At 38.6% G+C, this 27,659-nt stretch overlaps 1 protein-coding gene across 1 annotated transcript in view; it reads right to left on the reverse strand.

Annotated features, from left to right (window-relative positions):
- Nucleotides 1-8,777, reverse strand: part of INTU (inturned planar cell polarity protein) — a gene marked incomplete at its 5' end in the record, with an annotated part of 82,628 nt that extends 73,851 nt beyond the window's left edge. Inside the window, one exon of the mRNA XM_082633113.1 lies at nucleotides 8,689-8,777. Within this exon, the coding sequence (XP_082489239.1) occupies nucleotides 8,689-8,777 (89 nt within the window). The remainder of the gene's footprint in view (nucleotides 1-8,688) is intronic.
- Between the last annotated feature and the right edge of the window lie 18,882 nt (nucleotides 8,778-27,659).

The following is a 27,659-nucleotide window of genomic DNA, read 5'->3' on the forward strand; positions in this document are numbered from 1 at the left end:
CGCCTGAGTTTCCCTTGAGGTAAAGAAAGCTACCCTTTACCTCTCCTTACGCGCAAGGAATGGACGCCTTTAAGCAATGCCTTCTAGGTGTTGATGTAAATACACGCCATTGTTTCTTTGGTTTTCTTATTGTTTCGCAGTGGCAAACATTTTAACAGTTCTCCCAAGCAGATGTTGTAGAGGTGCTTCAAATTGGTGCCCATATTGTGAAATCTACTGCGTGTTCATTTTCTAACTGAAAATTTTATAATTTGGTGAAGTGTTCTCATCACTGAAGTTGGAAGTATAAACAGGTAAAATTTACCTGTCATTTGTGAATATCTACATCAAATATTTTTTGTAAGTACAAAATAATAGCTAGCGTTTAGTGAGATTCAGCCATTGTTCTAATTACTTGTTCTATTCATATGTATATAAATATATATGAACTAAATATCCCTATACTAAAATAAGGAAACTGAAACTTAGAGAGTTTATTCATCTTGTTAATGGTCACATAGCTAGCAGGCATCAAAGCCAACGGAGAACTGAACTTAAGTCATTAACCACTAGATTATATTTACTCCTCAGGACCCAGTAATTCAACTATTAGAGATCTAAGAAAATAAGGGATATAAATAAAATTTATAAAATTTGTAAAACTGAAAAGCTGAAAGCAATCTAAATATTCAACAATAGGGGAAAAGTTAAATACACCTTTATATATAAAGTATGATGAATATTATGATGTGAATAGAAATGTTTTCAAAGAGTAATGCATGGGGAAATGTTCCTTTTGTAGCAGGTAAGAGAAGGATATAATGTTATTTTATGATATCAATGGATGGGTTCTGGGGATTCAACTTAAACTACATGGGTAGATGGTAGAGACTGAAAGGTGAATGGGCAGTTTATAACATATAGTGTCCTATGATAAATACAGAGTTCTACTGGAATACCCAAAGGGAAACAAACTAGGGCATGTGGGGCCACAGCAGATTTCTTAGAGGAAGGCTTAACTTATCTTGTTATTATGGGATATTATGTTCCAAACAGAGAAGAGTAGTGAAGATGAGGAAGATGAGTCACCCCATGGTCCAGAGAGATATATGCATGAAGAACTTAAAAGAACCTGGGCAGTAGCCATCAAATATTTAAACTTTCAAGCTGCAATTTAGTTTCATTTGTCACATTAAACTATGTATATTTGAATATCCTAAGTTTTACTTGTATTAATTTCTAAATTTGCTTTTTTTATAACTGTAAACTAGCTATTGAATTTTATTTTGTAGTTTATTTGTATTAATTTATAAAATTGTTTTTAGCTTATTATAAGAGCTATAAAGCACAGAGCTTATGCCTGTTTATTTAAAATTATAATAAAGTTTGTCATCCCTGGAAATCTGCAAGAGTCTTTCCTGAAAAGAGAGGTCCATATACCACTCAAATTAGAGAACAGGGGACTAGTTCATAAATGGTAAAGGAGGTTCTTGAGGTGGCAGGAGGATACGGCACCCTAGGAACAGATGGAGGGCTATGACCTTGTTTAACACCTCTTCCCTGAAGCTGGTACCCAAAGGAGGGTGCAGGTGTGGATGCTGACTTGCCAGTTTCTCTCAGGAAGCTGAGGCAGTCTCCATGTGATGGTGTTTATTTTCTCTGGTAAGTAGAAGGCAACCTTGCCAGCTAAAAGTGATGGAGAAAGTAATGGGGTCAGAAGCCTGAAGACAGTGGAACCAGGAAGGAAGAGAAACAAATATTTCCATCAGTATTGAGGTCCAAAAAAAAAAAGATGTATTACTTTTAAAATCAGAGATCCTATTATTTTAAAAGGTGGAATCACTAATAGTTATGTTTCACGTTAAAACATACATACTTATTCTCACCACAATCCCTAAGATTCCATTCTAAAATTAAAATGCTTTAGGCACCTCTTTAATACTTAGCCTTTCATCATTTTAAAAGCAACCTATTGGAAGTAAAAAAAGAAAAAAGACATTTTAAATTTTAACAAAACTCCACATTTTCCTACTATAAATAACACTTCATTTTTTCTCTAAGTATCTAATAATTTCATACCCTGCTTATAAGTCTCAATGCCACCCCATTAAACAGAGAATAAAATCCAAACTGTGTAGTCTCTTAAAAAAAATTTCCAATTCTACAAATAATTGAGCACCAACTAGGAATCAGAAGCCTTATTTCCTGCTATGCATTAATTAAGTTAATCAAGTGTGTCCAACTTGCTGATCAAAATATCTTACCTGAGGTGCTTGTTAAACATACAGACTTTAGGGTCCTGCCCCACTTCAACAGGATCAGAACCTCCAGGGGAGGGGCCTGGAAATCTCTATTTTAAAAAGTAACCCCAGTGATCCTCAAAGGCAAACTTGGGAAACACTGCCCTTAGCCTTACCTCAGTTCTATGCTTCATACTTATAAGTCCCACTGACCATTTCGCAAACAGGCTGGAACCCACTCCCACCTCCTGGTTTTAAGCCTGGCAGGCAGACCTCTCCCTGCCTCAGCACCCATCTCCGCAAGCTTCACTTTTCCTACCTGCGACTTAGGATATTGGTACCTCTTACACGGGACTGTTTGGAATCCAGCGAGTTAATGCATGTAAAATACCTAGCACACAAAGTGTCAAAAAACATTAGCTATTCTGTGGATCATTTACTCACACAGTTCCCTGTCTGTGGAGCGCTGCTTATCCGAAACACTACATTTTCCTTCAAGTCCCAATTTAAGCTGTACCTTTTCCAAGAAGTCTTCCCAGACTCTTTTCCTACCTTATAGTAAGAATTCCTCTTTCCATCTTCCCCTCATAACATATCCCATAAAGTTCTGGTATAATTAACTGCCAGTCTGCCTAGTATCTAAACTAATTAGGAATGTGTCTATCTTCACTACCAAATGACAACTCTTAGAAGACATGACTGTTTTTTTTTTTTTTCAGTCTTTGATCTTACACAAAGTTGAACCAGAGCAAGAAGTGCCACATAAAAGTATATCTTTTAAGAAATGTCCTTGGGACTTCCCTGGTGGTCCAGGGGTTAAGAATCTGCTCTTCTACTGCAGGGGGCTCCAGTTTGATCCCTGGTCGGAGAACTAATCCCGCATGCCGCGCAGTGCGGCCAAAAAAAAAAAAAAAAAAAAAAAAAAGTCCTTTCACACGAGATAAATCTCTGAGTTATGTCGACTTTATTTCTGTATGTTTAATGAACAAAATTCCTCCCTTGCCCCCAAAGAAAGTTACGCCTTTGCTTGATCTTTCACAAAAGAAGAAATAATAGCAATCATTTTAAATTCTTAATTAAATTTTCAGGGTATGGTAATCTGATTTCCAGATTTCTAACTTTATATATCGTATTTATACTAATTAAATGAATATTTGATACCCTTAGATATACTGGAGAGGATGAAGAAAGGAAAAGAATAAAATGCCATTTTCAGGGGCTTTATAAGAATACTGACTTTGTCTGTCTGTTTCATAATTATCAATTGCAGGAAGACTTAAAAGATTGAGACCGGGGTATATTCTTTCTTTTTTTTTTTTTTTTTTTTTGGCTGCACAGCATGGCTTGTAGGATCTCAGTTCCCTGACCAGGGATTGAACTCTGGGCCATAGCAGTGAAAGCCCAGAATCCTAACCATTAGGCCACCAGGGAACTTCCAGGCCAGGGTATATTCTTATTTTCTATTTTCCACTACACAAATGGCCAGCTGTCTTCTGAGGCCCAGATATGTTTAGTTTAATATATATGAGACATAAGGTCCTTATTTCCATTGATTACCATCTCAATTAGGCAAACAATACAATTCTGACATTAAATACACCAGATAAGAGCATAATTAAATATTTAGTATCTTTAGCAGGTTCAAGAGCTCTTTCCTAAATAGTAATATAAGCTAGCAATGAGAACTAAATGAAAAGAGGGCCACAGGAGGTCATGTCCATTAAAAAATTTAATTGCAAGGTAAGAAATTCATGTAACAGAGTTTTGTTAGGAACTAATTCATATCACCTTAATTGTGCACATGGAAATAATAATTCATGAACTATGTAGTAATACTGACAACTGCAGTCATTTTAAAATCATGAATAATTAACTTGGTAGACTCAGCAAAATAGCATTTTAAAAACAGACTTCATAATGTGGAATTTTTCAAATTTGGGACAGAGTCATAATATATAAGAATAACATTTTGGCAATCTTATGTTTATAGAATTGCGTTATGATTGAAAATTCTCATTTTCCTATATAAAAATTGAATTACCCGTAAAAATGTATGGAACTTGTTCTAAGATCATGCATGCTGCATTTGAACAATAACAGAATATAGATGAGAATCCAGAAGCAAACATAAAAGTAACTAAAGTAGATGGCACAAAGTTTAAGCCCCAAACCCAATTCATTTACTCTTACTTATCCTCATTTTATATTTTCATTTACAAGTTCTAACAAATTTGGTAAACTGTTCTACTGCCATAGATCAGTAGCTGCCAACCAAAAGGAAGGAAGGCTTCCTTAAAACAGGAATACACAGCAGCAAAAATTGTTGATGCCTGACAATCTGCTGATGAAGAAAAAAGTAGGACACACATGAGATTTACAAAAACCATAGTTTATAAATGAGTGTCAAGTGCCCTCAGAAGCACCTAAAAAAACCCCACTATGTTTGTCAAACTCTACAGTAATTTGATAACCACTATGAAAATGCTTGATAATCCATAAGTGCCAGGCATTCCCCAGTCAGAGGAGCCAGGTTCTCATCCTGATTCTGTCACTAATAACCAAGTGACCGGGAACAAGATCAGTTTCTTCATCTGAAGACAGCAATAATAGTCCCTGCCTACTATACAGGCTTGCTAAGAACCAACTGAGATAACCTTTAAAATCTAATGTCTTACACGTTAGGAAACAGAGCAGTGTGTGATATATACCATATTTTCAAAGAGCTTTGATTTTATTATTTATTTTAGATCTTACTTTTTGAGTTTAAAAGGATATTTTATTCATCAGGAATTTTATCTAATGGGGCACACCTTTACCCTTGAGAGTTTTGGATATTTGAGGTATTTAAAATATGCTTATTTTGCTGTTGCCAAAAGCATGAAATTTAGGTCATCAAACATTTTCAGAGACTCGCCTTTAGCTCACTTTCTCTGCTGGCTTAGGCGTCAAAATGTCAGCACTCTAGCCTGGACCAGAACCATACATTAGTCTTTATGCTCTGGGCAAAAGTCACTTAGCTGAATCTTCTCAGAGCCTTTAGGAATAGCTGTCTTTTTGGGTTTTGTTTTAATTTTTTTAGGACAGTTGTAAATATAATCCCTTCTGTTTCACAGAACTTTACTTTTATAGAGCAATTAAATATCACCTGAAGTTCACACCGCCATCCTGTGAAGTGGGTATTATCCTTTTAGATTATAGAATGAACAGGAAAATATAGACAAGTTAAATCTTGCCAAATCCCACAACTATGCAGTATGCAACAGAATAGGACTCCAAGGGAATGATTAAATTGCAGTAACCTAGTGCATAAATTTTTGAAAAATCTTTGCAAAATTCTAATGAGTGCTAATATGATTATTTGAGTACTTCCTATAATCAAGACTGACACAAATATTTGTTGATTTACTTAAGTAAAAATAACTGAGAAATGCAATACTGAAGTTTTCCCTGACTCAGACAACCTATATGTAACTTTTTTTATCAAGAAGTAGGATAGGGCTTCCCTGGTGGTGCAGTGGTTGAGAATCTGCCTGCTAATGCAGGGTACACGTGTTCGAGTCCTGGTCTGGGAAGATCCCAGATGCCGCGGAGCAACTAGGCCCGTGAGCCACAATTACTGAGCCTGTGTGTCTGGAGCCTGTGCCCCGCAACAAGAGGCCGCGATAGTGTGAGGCCCGCGCTCCGCGATGAAGAGTGGCCCCCGCTCTCCGCAACTAGAGAAAGCCCTTGCATAGAAACGAAGACCCAACACAGCCATAAATAAATAAAAAATTAAAAAATAAAAGAAGTAGGATAGCTGAATATTTTAAGCTGAGCTGTTGTTATTTTAATATTGACATATTTTGAAGCTAACACCTCATGCAAAGAAGAATTTTCAACTTTGCTTCTTTTGAAGCTAACACCTCATGCAGAGAAAAATTTTCAACTTTGCTTCAGTTTTGGTTTGGCTGAAGTATCTTTTTCAAGAGCACAGCAATTTAATGCTAACACCTCATGCAAAGAAAAATTTTCAACTTTGCTTCAGTTTTGGTTTGGCTGAAGTATCTTTTTCAAGAGCACAGCAATTTAATGCTTTACATTTTGAAAACAATATTTACAATGGAAAATATACAAGTAATTAAAAAATAAACACTCATAAGGGTTATCCTTTAAAGTAAGATGTAAAAATAGAATAGTCTGCTATTCTTTCTTGTCTATAAATGTTCTGTGGCTCAAGGCTACCGGTCTCTTTAATGTAATTGCCAAAATTTTGTGGATATCTTACAAGGGATGTTTTAAAGGAAAAACATGAAAATGTTGTAAAACTGGCATAAAAAAAATAGGCCATGCACTGGTCTAGAGCCTGAGAACTATAATGAGTAGGTGAGTGTAGTTTAAAGGTTATCTGTTTTCTCTAATTTCTATTACATTATGTCTGAACAAATCTTTACATATACGAGCAAAAGGCATTTGATTAAATATGAACTTGTGTGAAAATCTATCTTAATGAAATGAAACAGAAACCTCTATAGATGTTTCCAATTTTTTAATAAGTGTGTTTGAAAACATTAAACAGTAAATAACCACTGATAAAAATAAGGCATTGCAAAAGCAAAAAGATTTTCACATATTGTTAAAAATAGAGAATTGTAGGCATCATACCGACAAAGACACTGAAGTTTCAGATTCCATTAGTTCCCATAGCATGTGGGTGCAGTTATTTGTAATTCAGATAAAGTAGCTTTTCATATACTGAGCAGGTTTATTCCAGAAACACTCCACTACTTACTTCTGAAATAATCATCTCAGTTTTGATGGCTGTAGTTTAAGCATATTCTTTTGTCCTGGTTCATTCAGACAGGTTTGTGCTTTGGATGTGAAACCCTGCAGGGTTAATCAGTTTGGAATTTTTTGGCACCTGACATTTAAAACATGAAGAAATTCTGTTGCATCAGGGTTTTAAGCATTTAAAACAAACACCCCTCCCAGCTTTATCAAAGTCATGCTGTGAATGAGTTTCTAGTTAATAAATTGGGGGATTATTCATGGACTGTAATTTTTTCAAATGCAGGGAGAACTGTCTTTGGGAATTTAGCAGAATCCCCTTTTAGCTGCTCATTTGATAATATTTTATTGTATACGGCAGGGGCTCTCTTGGGGAGAGAGGGGAAGGAAACCAACTGTGGAAAACTGCAGGTTTCAGAAGACAGTTTTTAAACTGAAGAGACTGGATTTCTTCCTTGCACACTTCCAACAGAACAGGATTGTATAAACCTTTAAATGTCATTCTTTACTAAGTTCATTTTTTCTAGTTACGTACTAAGCCATTTTTTCCATTTATGCCTTTATTTCCTCAGAATCGAATACTATGTCTGATACTTTTAAATCCATAAGCATTATCCAATTTTCTCATTTCCAACCTTATCTTTGGCTAACAGAATAAGTAAAACAGGATACTATTTATTTATAGGCTAAAAATGTTGAATATTGTTTTTTTCCTTCAAAATATTGCTTTTTCTTCAAATACAGAAATGTCTTTCTTCTCTATTCACACTTCCAACAGAACAGGATTTCTACAGCTCATATGCTTTTGTACAAAGACTTAAAAGAGTCACTTGAAACGTTTACAGATGAGAGAACTCACATAAGCCTCCCCCTGACAGATATTTACCAAACGCCACTTACTCTTTCCAGAGATACTTTTGACATATTTCTAAGCGAGTTTTTCCCAGATCACGTATTATGAAGGCCAGGCTCTCTTAGAGTCAAAGCAGCATTAAGCTTCCTGGGGTTTCAACCATCCTCTCTTAATCTTAAAATGGAAATAGAATTTGCTCTCCATGTGGATTCTTAGTTCTTTTTCTTCCATAAACCTCTAACCGTTACCATGGGGTTTAATATTTGTTAGTCTATTTTCCATAAAGTATAAGGTTCGACAGAGTAAATGAATACAGTAGCAGTTTATGGCAAGTTGGGATTCTCATCCTTCTGAGAGGCACTCCTAAATCTCTTTTGTGTAGTTACGTGTGTGGATGCGCACGCGTGACTGTACGTGAGTGTGTGCTTGGGAGCGGGGGATAGAATTTAGATTTGTTTAAAAGTGCCTCCTTCTAATTCCAATCACAGCCCAAATCCAAACAAACCTCTCAGCTCGTTTTCCTGGAGAAAGTCTAGAGGTGTTTAAAAAACAGCTTTGCTTAATTGTTGTATCTCTTCTAGAGAAAGTGGTGTTCTCTGCAGTGGGGTGGGTAACCCCGTCCCGCGCGGGGCCAGCCTCGGAGCGACCAGAGCGGGTGAATCCCGAGCGTCCGATTCTGGAAAGGGCGGAGGGCAGGTCCCGACTCCCCTCCCGCGGCGAGCACCGCCCCAAGGAGAATCCCAAACGAGACTTTCGCCGCAAGATGCTCGAAAGAAAGGTCGCCCCTCCCCTCGCCCTCATCCCCGGGAACGGAGGGCTGTCTTTTCCCGGATCCCCCGGCCCAGCACTGACCTGTGTAAGAGGACGCGCTGCACAGAGTCCAGGTCCTCCAGGTTCCGGGCGGCAGGTTTGGGGATGCTGGACCTGCCCACCTGAAACATGCCCACTTGAGACTCGGCGGCAAGGGCGCGCAACAGGTAACAGGCGCAGAGGACGACGAGGTCTCACCCCCGGCGCCCGTGGCGCCGCCTGCTTCCGGCACGGCTCCGGCCGCCACCGGGAAACCGAGAGCTGAAGGAAAAGCCTGCCGGCTTCGGTCGCGCAGAGACCTGGGACTGAAGGGCGGCGGTGTCAGCGACCGCCCTCCCTCTCCTTCGCCCTCGGGCCGAGCCGCGCGGATCTCGGAAACCCCGCGGCCGGCGGCCCGGCTACCTTGGCGCCGCAGGACCGGGGCAGGTGGGCGCTCTGTTGGCCGCCACTCCGCCGGGGCTGGCCCAGTCCAGAGTGCCCCGCTTCCACGGCTGGGCGCCCCCCCGCCTCTCCAACTTGGTCGAGCGCTCAGCAGGGTCCCGGGGGCCCGCGGCGAGCCGTCGAGCGCCTCCAACCCGGCCGCCCGAAGCCGCGCTCTTTCGCCGCCTAGTGCTCTTCACTCTTCCTTCTGGGCTGCAAGGCTGTTCCAGGCGAGGGACACCGGTGTCCAGGCACCGCCCCCAGCAAAGGAAGCTACCACCTGCAGCCTGGAGGGCCACGAACAAGAGTGGAGGGGGCCCTGAGGGGCTCCGAGGCCCGCCGCTCCGCGGAAGGCCAGGAAAGGAGCAAGAGAGGCGAGCTGGGCGTCCGTTATTGGTGGGAATTTAAATGCTGACTAAAAAGGCCATTTACATTCATTCATCCAGGTAAACATATACGTATTGATTACTTGCTATGTGCCAAGCTGAGTTTTAGTCTTTGGAGATAACAACGATAAATAAGAAGTGGTGGCTGATCTGCCTAGTGTGGACCGTTTATTCTCGTTTGGGGCTCTATTCGCTTTAAAAACATACTTGACGCTAGAATATAACATGGGAGAAAATCTAGATGACCTTGGGTATGGTGATGACTTTTTAAATATGACACCAAAAAGCTCAGTCTACGAGAGAAATAATTGATAAACTGGATTTCATTAAAATTAAAAACTCCACTGCAAAGATGCTTGATTATCTTGATGATAATGAGAAAACAAGCCACAGGCTGGGAGAAAATATATGCCAAAGACATTTGAAAAAAGACTGTTATCCAAAGTATACACAGAACTCTTAAAATTCAGTAAGAAAGGGAACAACCTGATTTTTTTAAATGGGCAAAAGACCTGAACAGACACCTCACCAAAGAAGATATTCAGATGGCCAACAAGATACGAAAGGATGCTCCACATCATATGTCATTAGGGAATTGCAAATTAACACAAGGAGATACCACTACACATCCGTTAGAATGGCTGAAATCCAAACACTGGCAACACCATGCTGGTGAGGATGTGGAACTCTCATTCACTGATGATGGGAATGCAAAATGGTACAGCCACTTTGGAAGACAGCTTGGCAGTTTCGTACAGAATTAAACATACTTTTACCATACAATCCAGCAGTCACATTCCTTGGTATTTACCAAATGAGCTGAAAATTTATGTTCACACAAAAGCCTGCACAAAGATGTTCATAGATGCTTTATTCATAGTTGCCAAAACTGGGAAGCAACCAAGGTGTTCTTCTTCGGTGGGTGAATGGATAAATAAACTGTGTACATGCAGACAATGGAATATTATCTACTGCTAAAAATAAACGAGCTGTCAAGCCATGAAAAGACATAGAGGAACATTAAGTGAAAGAAGCCAATCTGAAAAGGTAACATAATTTATAATTCCAACTATATGGCATTCTGGAAAAGGCAAAACTATGCAGACAGTAAAAAGATCAGTGATTGCCTGAGGAGGGAATGAATAGGCAGAGCACAGAGGATTTTTAGGGCAGTGAAAAGTATTCTGTAGGATACTATAATGGTGGACAAATGGAGAGCAGACTGGAAAATGTAGTTTGAGTTGTAAGGTACTACTGATTGTAGATGACAGATATAAAGAGTAATAGATTAATTTTAAAATGTAGGATTATTAGATGGGATTTAGCTATTCATTGTAGGATTTCCAAATGTCATTGTTGTAGGACATTTCTCTTGGGTCAGTTTCTTGAATGCTGGCTGCCAGTGTTCTAGGAGCCAAGTGGGTGAAGAGGGTGATTAATGAGGGTCTCATCTCTTAATATACATAGACTTTGACCTATTACTTCTTTTCTTTTTTAAAAAATAAATCTATTTATTTATTGATTTATTTTTGGCTGCGTTGGGTCTTCGTTGCTGTGTGCAGGCTTTTCTCTAGTTGCAGCGAGTGGGGGCTACTCTTTGTTGCGGGGCATGGGCTTCTCATTGAGGCGGCTTCTCTTGTTGCGGAGCATGGGCTCTAGGCACGCAGGCTTCAGTAGTTGTGGTGCGTGGGCTTAGTTGCTTCATGGCATGTGCGATCTTCCCAGACCAGGGCTCAAACCCATGTCCTGTGCATTGGCAGGCGGATTCTCAACCACTGTGCCACCAGGGAAGCCCCTTACCTAACACTTCTGTTTTCAGTAAGGTATCTCACCACTGCCCTACACTCTGCCTGGTGTCCTTGGGTCCAAGAGTTTCAAGAAACTGAAAATGCTTATATCTTGTGATTCAGAAATTAATCCCAAGGAAATGATAAAAAATGTAGATCATGATGTTTATCCCAGTATGTTATCATAGCAAATATATTAAAAGTATAAATATCCAAAATTAGTGTAATACTTAAGTAGGTTAAAGTCCATTCATACAGTGAACTAATATGTATTTATTAAAATGAAGTTTAAATAGAAAGCTTAATGGCATTCAGTTAGGAAACTGGATGCATATTCACCAAATCTTAAAAATGATTGCATCTGGAAGTAGAAATGAGTGATTTTTATCTTCTCCTTTATTCTTTTATGTATTTTTTTTCAAAATTTAAAACAATATATATATTACTTTTAGAATCAGGATGTATTCAAATATAAATATGTAAAAAGAATAATTTAAAGTTGGCATTCTGCACATGAAAATTTTCAATTATTATCTATTATAGATTTCCATTCTCAGATGTACATAAGTGGTTTTGCAACATATTGTATCATTTAAGGATACATGGGTTGCCTGCTTTTTAAAGAAAGCCCATTACAAATCTTTTATATACAGAAGTTATTTTGTAACTATTTCAGGTAATTACTACTTTGCCTTAAGTTTTCACTAATTTATCTTTTGTTTGAAATGATTAGATAACTTTTCCTTCTGACTTTAAATTTTGTGAAAACCCATGATGTTATAGATCACTATTCAGTTGTGTTTTCATAATAAATATGGATTTTACATGTGTCATATTTTCTTAAAGTGAGATATATATATAGCTACTTGTTTGCCCTTAAAAGCAAAAAGCATACTCTGGCTGATGGAAGAAGAGGAAATTAGAGAGATCTGCATGTGAAAAATGTACAGGACATCACTGGTTTGGAGATGGAGAGGGCTATGTGAGAAGGGCCTCTAAAAGCAGAAAGTGGTCCGTGACTGCCTGTCTGCAAAGAAATAGAGTGCTCAGTTGTATAGCTGCAAAAAGCTAAATTCTGCCAACAACCTGAACAAGCTTGGGAGAGTGTTTTTCCTCAGACCCTTCAGATAAGATCTTAGCCCCACTGAAACACTGATTTTGCCTTTATGAGACTCTAAGCAGAGAATCTAGTGGAGCCCTCCTGGACTTGTGACCTATGGTATGGTAAGCTAATAAGTGGGTGTTGTTTAAGGCCGCTAAATTTGTGGTATTTTTTATGCAGGAACTGTTTGCATAATAGAAAACTTATACAGACTGTCTTCAAGTTTGCTTATGGGAAACTGTTTATGGAACCAGCTGGTCCTGTGGGTGGGAATATCTCTAACTGTGCTTGGCAGCTCTGATGCAGGCATGGTTTCCAAGACACAACACTCTTCTGGCCCTAAAGTCATATTGCATTGTCTGGTGCCTCTTCCTTCTCACAAACTCCCCCAGGCACATAATTACTGCCTTCAAACATCTGAAAGGCCATCACGTAGAACAGAAATTGCTTTACCCAGTACAGCTTCTGAGGTCAAAATTAGGACAAGTGGACTTTTTTATACGAAGGCAGATTTATACTTTATATCACAAGTTGGGTTCCTTGGGAAACTGACTCTGAGATGGAGATTTCTATGTAGGAAGTTTATCAGGAAGTGCTGTTGGAGTCAACAACTGTGGGCAGAGTGAAGGGACCAGGATTGGGCAGAGTGAAAAGCTGAATGGTAGTGCAGTCTCAACAAAGGCCTCAGCCAATCCCATGGGCTTGATATGGGATGACCCTGCAGAGCTGTCCTGAGTTGAGGCAAGAAGGACAGGCCTTTGTATCTTCTTATCAAGTCAACCTAGAAAAGAGGTGTAATGTTGGGCAAAGTGACTCTCTTCAGCTGAGGACAGTTCCTGGAGAGAGACTCAGCTGAAAGCCTCACCTGTCAACATTCCCAGCAGGATGGGGAAGGGATGCCTCCCTCCTAAAAGGGACAGGGAGGGTGTGGCGAAGAGGGATTGGAGTGGTACATCATGGCATTTAACGCAATACAAAAGAAGACTCACGTGGTTGAGAGTCCGCCTGCCGATGCAGGGGACACGGGTTCGTGCCCCGGTCCGGGAAGATCCCACGTGCCACGGAGCGGCTGGGCCCGTGAGCCATGGCCGCTGAGCCTGCGCGTCCGGAGCTTGTGCTCTGCAACGGGAGAGGCCACAACAGGGAGAGGCCCGCGTACCGCAAAAAAAAAAAAAAAAAAAGAAGAAGACGACTCACTAGCGTGCCGAGGCTCTCTGTCATTGAAGGAGTTTATCAGCAGAGGTTTCAGGACCTGGCAGGGATGCTGCACAGTGAATCCAGTATTGAACATAAAAATTAAGTGGAGTGTGAGTGTCTGGAGGATTTCCAAAACGCTTTTCCTTCTCTAACATTTCTGGTTGCTTCAGCACTGCTCTACCCTTGCAGCTTTGAGGTGGTGGCTGTTCGTGGACTCTCTGCTTTAGGAAAAAGGTAACAGCGTGAAAGCGTGGAGTGGAGTCTTAATAATTTACTGCCCTTCACACATCAGACCTGATTTTGTCCTTCTACCTCCCAGGACAATACCTATATAGGATGTCTACATTTTTTTAAATTATAGAAGTATCTTGATCTAGTCTTTACTCTACACCTAGAGAGGTAAGCCTTCAGTTTTCTTTCAGTTTCTTATCTTTTAGGGGGGTTCTTTTAGCCTAAAGGTAGATTGAAGTTATTATCAATAATCTGGAGGATTTCATTTGCTAAGGTGCCCCTTTGCGAAGAATTTGAGCATCCACCATTGCACCAGCAAATGGAGCCAAAAACAGACCTCGAACAGCCTTGACCACAAAAGACACCAGAGTGATGGGTTCCCCAGCAGGGGCAAGATGTAATAAGTGGGAGGAGTGAGGGAGGCTGAGAAGATTGAGGAAGAGAAATAGGACTTCCGAGTACACACCAGCCTATGTAATATAGGTAGTAAATAAATATTTTGGACCCTATGGACCCTAAATATGTTTAAGATTGAATTCTGGTAAGATTGTGTTCTTTCTGCTAATGATCTATGCCTGTTTGTGTGCTCTTCCAGACACTGAAGGGGCACAATGACAAGGTTATAACAATATAGCACTTCTGACTTTTTCTCATGTATATTTATTTAACAATGATTTAATGAGTACTCTTAAATGCATTCCTGTGTTATCATTAAAAGAGCTTTTAAAACCCTCTACCACTTGGTTCCTGTTCCATCTTCCTAACCAGTGGGGGCATCTTGTTTGATTTTAAGCCTTGCATAAGGCCAGGGACGCTGGTCACTTCCTCAGGAATTGGCTCTCAGCTCTGACCCTCCAGGTTCTGCCCTGTCTCAGGCTCTTCCCACTGCTGTCCCACTGACACTTAACATGAGCGTCTATACCCCCATGATCTGATATCTTATTGATACACCCTTGCCATTACCCAGGCCACTGAACCTACATTCAGGCTTTTTCATCCCTATATTTAATAAATGTGTAGAGTGATGGATACATAGGTAAATAGATGATAGATAGATAGAATGATAGGCAGATAGGTGGATAAAGTTTTATTTGCCTGGATCTAAATTCTTTCTGTGTGTAAATCCTTTGAACAAAATAGGGGCAAAGAGCTCTTCCACCAACTCCTCTCCCTGGCATGTACCAGCTTCTTCAGGAGCTGGGATCAGTTGAGTGGCATAGAGACCACTGGTGACACCCCTAAATTTTTGAGTTGGAAGATACAACTCAGTCATAGAATACAGGAACGTGTTTTGAACACTCTCGGATTCTGTGTGATTGTGTGAGCTGCTGACAATAATGCAGTTTAATAATGGACTGTATCACCTTCACTGAACCTTTGAGGGCATCACAGAGATAAAAGTGAGGCAAGCCATAAGAATGTGTAAGAACCTGTGTGAGAGGTGGGAATAGACAAAAGAGCTACAAAGCCCCTGTGCCTTCGTTAAGTACCTTTCAGTCTGACATGGTCCAAATATAAATAATGACATAATGCAGTGGTAAAAATAAGGATGATGTGTCCACATAAATGAGCATTAAGGACATGAGATGAAACCTGAAAGGAAATAAGGCAATGGCTGCACAGAACGTCCGTGTTCTGACCTCAGTGGACTAAATGGAATTTAGAACACTTAAACAGATGTTTCCTATAAGGGAAAGACAGCACAGTTTATTTAAGGTTATTACGTCTGGCTCATATTTATTTGGGGGACATATATGAATGAGGATATACAGAAATGATGCATAATCTGTTTTATCATTCAAAAAGTCTTTCATGAGATTTCCAGTGTTACAATGGGGTAAAGTGATGAGGAGGGTAGACTACTTAAAAGGTGTAAAGAATAATATTAGAAATATAAAACAAAAAGTCTCTGGGAAGAGAATTGTGAACAGTAGGGGCCTCCAGAACCAAAGCTAGGGCTGGATAGGTTTAACAGTTTATAAATAATGGAAAGCAGGCATGGGCGATGACATTTTTATACTTGAAGATATCACTTGTCACTAAACTATCTTGGGAATTCTAATTACTGTGGGATAAACTATAAGAAGAACTTGATAACTATATGAATGGACAAAAATAAGGCATATTTAATTTCAATAATGGAAAATACATGGAAAATTAATCCAAATTAGATTTATCTATGTGTATCATTACACATAGAGCCAGGAGAGGGACCTAAAAGTCAATTAAGATATAATCTCAATGCATATAGTCTAGAAATTCAAGATTTTAAACAAAATGTTGATATTGGATACAAGAAAAAGTTATTGTCAACCTTAGGTCAAAGACATGGTGTTCTTGTAGCAGCATTCCACGTACAGTTTTTGATGATATTCTATGTTCAAATTATAAGGTAATCTGCAAATGTTTCCAAAGAGGAACTTTAAATGATCCTAAAGATGAGTTGAAAGTCATTAGGATTAGGGATTAGGGTTTACGGTTTGGGATTAGGATTAGGATTACAGTTTGGAAAGAATGGCCAGGGAATGTGATTTATTAATTGTTTTTTGATTTTTTTATTTTGAAAAATGCCAAACCTACAGAAAAGTTGGAAGACCAATACAATGAACACGCATATGCTTTTCACTTAGAATTAATCAATTAGCATTTTTCCATATTCATACTCTCTGTTTTCCCAAATCATTTGAAAATAAGTTGCAGACAGATGTTGCTTTATTCCTAATACTTTAGGACATTTTCTTACATAACTTCAATACCATTATTGATATACCAACAAGCGTTATCTATTTAAAAAAGTTATATTTTCAAATTTCCAAATTGTTCAATAATATTTCAATAGCTTTGTAAAAAAAGGAGTTAATCAATTATTATTTGTTGCATTTAGTTATCATGTCCTTTAATATTTTATCTTGAACACACTATCAGTCTCTTTTGGTGGGGGTCTTGACTTTACATTTATGAAGAGTCCAAGTCAGTTGTTTTGTAGAATGGTCCACAATTTGGATTTATCTTAGTTTCCTTATGACTGATTTCAGATTAAGCATTTGATATGAATACTTACTGCTTTCAGTGCATGGCATTGCGAGGCTGATAATGTCAATTTGCCTCATCGTTGCTGATGTAAAGTTTAAACATTTCATTAAGGTGAAGCTTGTCAGATTTCTCCTCTATAAAAGTAACTCTTTCCATTTGCAATCAATAAACAATCTCTGGAGTGATGTCAAGGCTGTATTCCCCAACAACTTTTTAACCAAGAGTTTTGGCATTCATTGATGATCTGTATTTATCTTCTCATTCTTTCATTGCTTCTTCACATATTAGCTGGCATTCTTCTGTAAAGACAAACTCTCTCCATCACCCTTTTAAAGGATTACTGTGGTATTGTGTATTCTTTTTATATTTAATGTGTTATAATCCATTCCATAACTATTCTTTTTTTTTTTTTTTTTTTTTTTTTTTTTGCGGTATGCGGGCCTCTCACTGTTGTGGCCTCCCCCGTTGCGGAGCACAGGCTCCGGATGCGCAGGCCCAGCGGCCATGGCTCACGGGCCCAGCCGCTCCGCGGCATATGGGATCCTCCCAGACCGGGGCACGAACCCGTATCCCCTGCATCGGCAGGCGGACTCTCAACCACTGCGCCACCAGGGAGGCCCACATAACTATTCTTTTTGATGCTCAAATTTTTCTAGCTCCTGTGTTCCTTTGAATGTCTTCATCAGTTTTTAAGGATTCCCTTGTTTTCTGACATCATAAATTATGCCAGACTCACCTGTACTTTCCCTGCTCCAAATTTATAATCAGCCATTTATCAAAGGAGTCTTTTTTTTTTTTTTTTTTTTTAACTAGGGGAATAGTATTTAGACACCTAGATATAGGTGCTGGTTCTCTCATGTTTCTGTACATCTTATGAGTGATGCAGTACTGCCCTTTGTTCTGGACTGTCTTTTCAAAGATGTTTGTGTAGTTAGTGAACAGCCTTAGAAGATAGAGAAAATGTCTCCCTCCAGAGCCAAGGACAGGTTTGTTTACTGTCCAGTATAATAAAGACAATGTCTCCCTCTGGGGCAAATGTCAGACAGCCTTCCCATTCTACAAGATCCTGTTCCCTAAGTTCAGGGTCCTTCTGTTACAGAATCCACTGCATGTCTAGACATCACCTGGCCCTTTTCACACTGCCCTGGGGAACTGGGTTTTGGGAGCTGGCACAAATAATAATACTCTGGTGACTGTTATTTCCATGAATAATAAAGTCCTTTGTTGCTGACCCAGAAGTTCCTTGTGTTCTGCTAGCATTCATGAAACTCTGGCTTGTTGGGTTGCAAGTGGAATAAAATCTCAGACCCCGAACAGTTTTTGACACTGGGAAATAGGTGTGTTCACTTCTTCTATGCCCTTCCAGTGGAGAGAACTAGAAAATGTATTTTTTTAAAAACATGTTTTGTTATACTAATATCTCCTATTCCAGAACAATGCCCCAAGGTTCTTCCTCTCCATATTTACATCTCTTTTCTCCCACAGAGAACCTCAGTTCCCAAAATATCAATATATTCATTCCTTTGCTCTTTCTTATAATTCACATAAATTTTAATAGAAATATTATGCCAAGGCCACTACCAAAGCCAAATCTTCTAAGTAAAGTTAAATATTTGTTTGCAGTTCTTTTTGTCCTTTGAGTATGTCACACTAAGGATACAGTCAGATTACTGTACTTTAAAGATACTTTAATTCTTTTTCTATAATTATGTTATCAATTTGATACATAGTTAGGTCCTTTTGGTTTTATTAAAATCCAACTTTAGAGCTACAGAATACTCAACTGTGTGGATGTTAGATAATTTATTCAACCAGGCTTCTATGGATGGCCAGTTAGATCGTTCCTTACTTTTGCTATTATCAGTAATGACACATTGTATAAACTTTTGTTTGTAGGTTTATCTTCAGGGTAAATTCCAAGAAGTGAGAATGCTGGAACAAAGAATAAATGCATGTACAGTTTTGGTAGATATTGCCAGTCTCCACTGAATGGATTATACCAATTTGCACTACCAACTACCTGGAAAGTTTAAGAATGCCTGTTTCTCCATAGTTCCAAGTGTGTAGTGAAAAGCTCCTGAATTTTAGCCAGTATGAGAGGTAAAAACAATGGCAAGTATCTTGTATTTCTCTTATTATAAGTGAAATTTTTCATCTTTTTGTATATGTAAGGGTATTTATGTTTTTTAAAACTGCTCCTGTCTTCCCGTTTCTCTATCGGGGTTTTGGTCTCTTTTCTCTCCCTCTTAATTTTTTTAAAAAGTTTTTGCCCTTACAGTCTTATACCGAGGAATAATCAACATATGATAAATTGCACACATTAAAAATACACAATTTTTGAGCTTTAACATATGTAATGAACATACTGATTCCCTCCAGTTTTCCTTGAATCCTTAGTAATCCATCTCTTTTTCCTCCCTCACTCCCATCCCTAAGCAAACACTGACCTCCTTTCTGTTATTACAGATCCATATTCTACCAGATTTCCCATTTATTCAATATTTTGAGGTTTCCTCACTTTGGCTGGGGGAAATCAACTCTTCCCAGTACTGTGTACACTCTGAGATTTGTTCCTTCTGCTCCTTTCCAGTGGTTCTTCCTCTGGCCTCAGGAGCTTCCTTCACATGCATGTTCTTACCAGTGCTTAGCTGAAGACTCAAGAGGAGTCCTCTTTCGCTCTCTAGCTGCACAGCCCTCTCCTCTCTGAGCATCTTTCCTCTCTCTGGTGCTCTGCTGCACTCTAACCTCCCCCAAATTCTAACTGTCTCCTCAACTCAGTGGAGACAGCCTGGCTTTGAGTTCTTCCGCCCTTTTGCTGTGGCCTGGAAACTCTCTCCAGGCAGTAATCTGGGGCCATCAAAGGCATGGCTTCATTTGTTTTGCTTCTCTCAAGGATCAGGCCGAGCTGCCTGTGATCCAGTGTCTAAAAACAATTCTTTCATGTGTTTTGTCTGCTTTTTCAGTTGTTTAAGATGGGAGAGTAATCTAGTCTCTGCTACTCCATTATGGTCATGGTTTTTATGATGGGGACTTCCCCCCCATTAGTTTTTATGATTATTTTACATGTTAGATCAGCCCTTTATATATGATATCTGTTCAAATATTTTCTTCTAGTTTGTCATTTATCCTTTGACTTTGCTTATGGTGTTTTGCTTTTTTGTTCATGCAAAATATTTTTCTCTTTGTGCAATCAAATTTATTTAACATCATTTGTTGCATCTGGATTTCAAGTCATTTTTAGAAAGCTTTTCCTATGCTCAGATTATAAAGGGATTTACCTAATTTTTCTACTATTTTTTTTTAAGAAGATGTTGGGGATAGGAGTTTATTAATTTATTAATTAATTTTTTTCTGTGTTGGGTCTTCGTTTCTGTGCGAGGGCTTTCTCTAGTTGTGGCAAGTGGGGGCCACTCTTCATCACGGTGTGCGGGACTCTCACTATTGCGGCATCTCTTGTTGCGGAGCACAGGCTCCAGACAAACAGGCTCAGTAGTTGTGGCTCACGGGCCTAGTTGCTCCGTGGCATGTGGGATCCTCCTAGACCAGGGCTCGAACCCGTGTGCCCTGCATTAGCAGGCAGATTCTCAACCACTGCACCACCAGGGAAGCCCTTTTCTACTATTTTTATGGTTTCTTTTCTTTCTCATTTCTTTCTTTCTTTCTTCCTTCCTTCCTTTCATTCTTTCTTTCTTTCACATTTGATAGGTCTTTAACCATTTGGACTTTATTCTGGTATATGGTGAGAAGTATGGATCTAATTTTATCTTCTTCCAAATGATTATCCAGGCCACTATTTATTAAGAATCTCATCCTTCTCTAGTGATTTGAGATGCCACCTTTGTTACAGTAACAAAGTAATTACCATGTGTACTTGGATCTCTCTCTGGAATTTCTGTTCTGTTCCACTGGTCTACTTGTCACTCTCACCATGTTCTTTTCATTCTAGAGCTTCCAGTTTCTGAAAGTTTCAGTTTCTGTTAGGGCTATTCTCTCCTTATTGCTCTGACTTTTCAGGGTTTCCTAGCTATTCTTCCATGTTTATTTTTCCATATGAGCTTTAGCATCAAATATCTGAGTGCTAAAAAAAAAAGAAAGAAAACTTTGGGCATTTTTATTGAGTTCACATTACATTTATGTATTAACGTGGAAAGAATTGATATCATTATTATGTTGAATCATCTTATTTATCTTATCCAATAGAAAGACAAGTCTTTCTATTAATTCAGGTTTATTTTTGTGTTCTTTAGAAGTGTTTAAAAGTTTTCCTTATGTAAGTTTATTCCTAGGTACTTTGTATATATTTCTAATTGCTTTTATAACTGGCATTTCCCCTCCCATCAAAGCTTAAAAAGGCTTCAACAAAATTTTATATTCATACCTGACCTTCTCATCTCTAAAATAAATAAATCTAATTTTACACACTTTAGTCTTAAAACTGGCCTCTGACTTACAGAAGAATACCAGAGTCATTCCCACAAAAACTTGGAACAAAGCAAGGATGCCCTTTTCTTTTTTTTATCATTTTTAAAAAATTTATTTAGTTTTGGCTGCGTTGGGTCTTTGCTGCTGCACTACGCGGGCTTTCTCAAGTTGCGGAGAGTGGGGGCTACTCTTCGTGGTGATGCGTGGGCTTCTCATTGTGGTGGCCTCTCCTGCTGCAGAGCACGGGCTCTAGGTGTGCAGGCTCAGCAGTTGTGGTGCATGGGCCCAGTTGCTCCGTGGCATGTGGGATCTTCCCAGACCAGGGCTCGAACCTGTGTCCCCTGCACCAGCAGGTGGATTCATAACCACTGCGCCACCAGGGAAGCCCAAGGTTGCTCTTTTAACTGGCTATTGTTTGACTATATAAAGGGCATTGATTTTTGCTATATTGTTGAGTAATTTTATTGTTTGGGCTAGCTTTATTAGTGATTCTCCTGGGCTAGCAGGTATACTATCATGGTATCTGCATGTAGAAATTGTTTTACTTCTTCTTATCTGAGTAGTATGTCTGTTTGTTTTCTTAATAACTCTGTTTTTTTCTATACATCTTTTTAAACTTTCTGTCTTTACTGGAATCAGTTTAGTAAATTACTTTTTCCTGGGAAATTATCCAGTTCATTTATTTACAAAGTAATCTCTTATGACTTAAAAATATCCTGTTTTAATGGTTATTTCTCTTTTATAATTTCTTTTCTTTTTTCTTTTTTTTTTTAACTTTTTGGCTGTGCCACATGGCATGTGGGATCTTAGTTCACTGACCAGGGATCGAACCTGCATCCCCTGCAGTGGAAGCGTGGAATCTTAACCACTGGACCACCAGGGAAGTCCCTTTAATTTCTTATTTTGTGCAAGCTTATTTACATTTATTGACATGTCTCAGATATTTGATTTCAACTCTGTCCTTTGATGGACACCTATTCCTTTACTGGTGACATTATTTCGTTCCTGAAAACCATACCATCGCATTAAAAACATGCCATAAATTTAAAAATATTTCTGTGAACTTAAAGGGGAAGATGACAATGTATTCCATCTCAACTCAAGATAACCAAACACTTTTCACAGAGAAAAACATACAGCAATTGAATGATGTAACTAATGTAATAAACAAAATTTGAAAGTAAGTAAATTCAGATTGTACATAAAATGTAACATAATGAAGATTTCTTATATTTTCCAAAGGAGAAAGATGATTGGTAGTGGGTGGTGGAGGAGGGTGCAAGGAGTCACTCTTTGGAAGGTTCAGTCTTCCTTCTGCATGATCTTTACCAGTTTTTAACCTTAAGGAGGCTCATGATTATTTTGCACCTAAGAAGACAGAGCAATTAAAAACACCTTTAGAGCAAAATAAAAGATAAACATCACAGTGTTTTGAAACACATGGAAATAGCCAATGTGCACCACAACCTGCAGAGCATAGATCTCTTGGCATAGATAGGTCTGCTTAGCAAAATATTTTGGATCATCTAATCTTGGCGCTCAATTCTAATTTCCCCATTAGAAATTTCCTGCCCAGAAATATATTGGGTAAATTGGTGACTGTCCTTTTCTGAAACTGTAATGTTGACATTTCACTTTAACAGTGAATTTAATTCGGGTGCTTGGGGTATAAATATAATTACACCAAGAAAAGAAAGAGAGAATCTGAAAGACAGTATAACTCTTCAAAGTCATCAAAGTCAATAGTAATTATACAAATTGAGTCTGTGATTCAATGTTATTGTTCTAATGGATAAGAAAAACTGAAATTACCACGTCTAAGCAGTTTATTTTAGTAGAGATATTGATGATTCATCCATAGACACTGAACATTTCTTAAGCTGGTTACTACAGCCTTTCAGTTTTTAACTCAGACCCTTGATTTCTGCTTCCCATTGTTCTTGGATAAAATTCAATTTTCTAAATTCAGTCAAAAGATCCTCCACTTTCTGGTGGTCATGAATTTCTCCTGATCTTTCATTTTTTCCCCCTGCCTCTAGAATCCTGTATTTTAGCTATGTTGAAATGTTTTTGCTTTCTAGAATTTGGCCTACTCTATTTCACCCCCAGGCCTTTATAAAAGCTGTTTCTTCACCTTAAACACCCTGCTTTTTGTTTTTTCACCTCATTCTCTTCTACTGGGGCGTCTCAGCTAAAAATTCACTTCTTTGAGAAGGTCTTCTCTTTGTCTCCTAGATTAGGACAGCTATAGGTTTCCTTGCTGTGCTCCCACAGTACCCTGTATTTCCTTAATTACTATAGCCTATATTATAATTGATTGCATCATTGTATGCTTTCTGAACTCTCAAGCTCCAGGGGGGCAGGCAGTGTTTGCCTTATTCATTCCTATCTCTTCAGCAAAAGCAAGCTCTCTGTAAGTATTTCTCGAATGAATGAAAGAATAAATAGGTATTCAAACTATTCCATTAAATATGTTCCTTTAAGTGTACGTCAACCCTATCATTTAAAAAAATGTTTTTTCGATTATAAAAACTTATGTATTTGTATCTGTATGTGTCTCCTTGCAACGAGAACGAAAGAACTCTGAAGCAGAGTCACAGAACATACGACTCCCATAGTCACGATTTACTTGTAGAAAAGCCTGTCCACATTATACACATTCTTAATTTAATCCTTTAGCTTCTTTTGAAAACTGGCACAGAAAAATTGTCAAAAACATTATACTTTATGACCTGAGAGCTGTTTTTACAACAATATCTTTCCTATAGAGAAGGTATTTTGGATAAAAAGAGAACGATTATAGCGCAAATTAGAGATTTGGGAGAACATTTTCTGTAGTTGTTGATTTGTTTTAGGATTGACTATGAGATTTAAATTAAGTTATTTGCGCTTTCCTTTAGAAGAATGTAGACGTTTACAACTTTTAAAGATTGAACAATATTTTTAGTCCTGGTTTTATTTTAACATTGCAGTTTGATCTAGTTCGTGGTATTTGGAAAAAATATCAGGTTTACAATGGTGACAAATACGGTGGGAACGCACTAAAGTGATTTCAAAAGATGACCTAAGAGCTATGAAATAATCAGCCTAAACCTGTGTTAAATTAAGAAAATTATATTCTTTCACTGTTTTAAAAAGCAAAAGAGCTCCACCTGGTGTTGAGCAAAACTACTGAATGATTTTTATTTGATGATTTAGAATTGTTCATTTCATAAAAGGTGTAATTCAGAATGCTTTTCTCAGTGTTCTGTTTATAATAATGCTGTTGATATTGTGCCCAAATTATGTGCAATTGGTTCTTTTATGAAATAATTAATGCATTTCTGATAAAAACAGGCCTCTTTAACGTTTTAAAGGGTTTTGGAAAAGTTTTTCCCCTACACCTCCCTTCATACTATGCGGTGGAGCAGTAAGAACACTCCTCAGGCCACAGTTGCTGTGATTTGAAATCCATCCACCCCTTGATTTGGCCCAGGCCGTACCTCCCATTGGAGGCTCCCACCAGGGACTGAGTGCAGTGATGTAGTGAGGCCGACCCTGCCCTGGAAGACAGGTGGGACTCCTTTGTTGGCCCAGTTTGGCTCCAGGCCTTCCCCCACTGTTTTGCCAAACCTTCCTTAGACTGCACAGCAGTCTCAGATGCGTCCATTCATTTTGTCTCTCAGTCTCTTATTCTTGCAGATTAGACTTGTATGCAGTCTGACAGCTCTCCCAGCCTTTCCCAGCACCCTCCCCCCCGCCCATTTCTTTTTACACAGGCATTTTCTTCTAATAGAATCCTTGCATTTTTAATCCTGTCTTGGTAGAGATCCTGCTTTTTAGAAATCCCAGACTAACAACAGTAACCGTTCCGGAAGTTTTATGGAAAATGTGAAAGTGGAGACATCCGTCTTATTTTCTAATATTTGGGTTATCTAATATCTGGTTCTTACGCATTAACTTAGATTTTGACATCTTTTTAAATTTTATTTATTTATTTATTTATGACTGTGTTGGGTCTTTGTTTCTGTGCGAGGGCTTTCTCCAGTTGCGGAGAGCGGGGGCCACTCTTCATCGCGGTGCGCGGGCCTCTCACTGTCGCGGCCTCTCCCGTTGGGGAGCACAGGCTCCAGACGCGCAGGCTCAGTAGTTGTGGCTCACGGGCTTAGTTGCTCCGTGGCATGTGGGATCTTCCCGGACAGGGTCACGAACCCGTGTCCCCTGCATCGGCAGGCGGATTCTTAACCACTGCACCACCAGGGAAGCCCCAGGTTTTGACATCTTAAACTCAGGTCTGGGTCTCTCCAACTTGGCTAATTAGTGCATGTGTGGAAGAGGACATGTGTCCTGTGAGGCCACTGGGCTCTGATGCTCCATGGCCAGAGGTTGGACTCCTAACTTAGCTAACCATCTTATTGTATGTACCAGTCAAAAGAGCATTTGGCAAGAGTGATGATGAATCAAGGCAAATCCAATGCCTCTTCGAGAAAAATACCTCTGTGGATTTTTTTTTTTTTTAATGTATGGAGGGAGGGACTTCGGTGTCATATTCGTACAAACACAATAAATTATATTCAGAATTACATTTAAATATTAAGTGCTGCTGATAAGTCAAACGTAGATTCAGATTTGTTTGGCTTTATCATTGAAATGGGATGTACATTATTGGAATATTCTAGAAAATAATCAATGTCATGGAGTAAAAGACACTTTGCAGTTCCTGATAGAAGGACCTTGAGCTCCAATAACTTACAAGTCCTGGAAACTGCCCAGGGGTCTTGCGCCATGGCTATGTTCTTAGTTTACTTCCTTCTCACTGATACTTACACTGAAAGGTAATACAACTCTAGGAAAATAAAACTTCACACTACTTTGTAGTGTGGTATATTGGAAAGAACCATAACCTGGAAGATAAACTACCTGCATCTGAGTTGGCTTTACTACGTAATAACCCTCAAGACCTTGGGTAACCCACTTACACTCTTTTAGCCTCAGTTCCCCTATATGTAAGATGCAGATACAAATCTTTGACTCACACAATCATTAGGGTTAAAGGAAATAATCCACATAAAAACATTTCGGTTAACTAAAGCACATAGCATATTCAGGTTACATTATCATTGTCTAATTGTATTTCTAATGCAATTATCTGCTAAAGAAGCAAACAGGTGTTCTGACCTTTTACAGGAGTTAGGGATTTCATAGTCCATGCTAAGACATTTCTTAAATAAAGATGTTCTGAAATAACTATTTACATAAACAAAATTGGCCTTATTTTACTTTGTATCTTTCATATAAAATATATGAATTGTTTAATAATAAAGAGAAAGATTATATCATTTAACTATGCTTTGAAAGATTAAAAATGGAAACAAAAGTGAGTATAAATTTAAATTGAATGAAAGATTTGGATGAGATAGAAAAGCAATTCTCTCCCTTCAATTTTGGATGGCTGTGGTGGATGGGAAACCTACTTATACCTACCTGACAATTAGAGCAAAGAATGAAAGAAGGCATTTTTATTTATCTGTACCCATAAGAAGTAAAAAATATTTTTGCTCTAATACTTTTAAAAATTGTGTTCTTTTAGAGGTTTTTATGAAAGTACATTAATAATATAACTTATCTCCACAAATTCTGCTTTAAAACGGTAGCTAACAATGTTATTCTAAGATAACAAAATATTGTCCATAAATTATTCATTTATAATTAAAAGACAACATAATTATATCATTTAACTTTATTCTTCATTTTTTCCCTTTTATTCTCCATATTTTATGCAACTGCAAATGTAATCAGTGTAATGTCATTGTTATAAAGTAGTTCAGTTAGGCATTCTTATTTTGGTTAGCTTAAGCAAAAAGGGAAAATAATAAGATAACTGGTATATCACACAGATTGCAAGGAAAAGTTGAATGTCTATGCCTTGGGATGTGCAGGAACAGGCAGCTCTGGGGCCCTAGGGAGCAACTTTTCATCCTCTCCACTCTGTCCAAGATTTATATTCCTCAAAGTCTGGCCAAGGTTGCATTCCATGCCCACTCCGTGGTCTTGAGAAGGTAAAGTGCCCTCCATTCAATACCAATTCCATGCACTAGAAGAGGGAAGGTGCCCTAAAAGAAAGTGAAAGGATACTGGGCAAGAAAAGATAACAAATATCTGCTACTTGATGTTTTCAACTCAAATATTTTCTAATGCTTTTTTTTTGTGATAGTTACAATCATTTTCCATAGTTACTGAGATGATCTCTTAAGTTGTGACAAGCTCAGATATCCACTAACATGCTTTTTAGTGCCCTTGCTTCTCTCTAAGGAAAGACCAGTAGATAGACCAAGCACTGGCTCTTGACCACTGAGGCACTGACATTTTTTATTCTTGGTGTGATTGCTATTGTGTAATGTTAAGGCAAGGCATACTGGTACATCACAGTTTTGACACGTCCAAATAAATTGTGTT

The sequence above is a fragment of the Mesoplodon mirus genome (genome assembly GCF_964341445.2).
Source record: "Mesoplodon mirus genome assembly, chromosome: 2".
NCBI lineage: Eukaryota > Metazoa > Chordata > Mammalia > Artiodactyla > Ziphiidae > Mesoplodon > Mesoplodon mirus.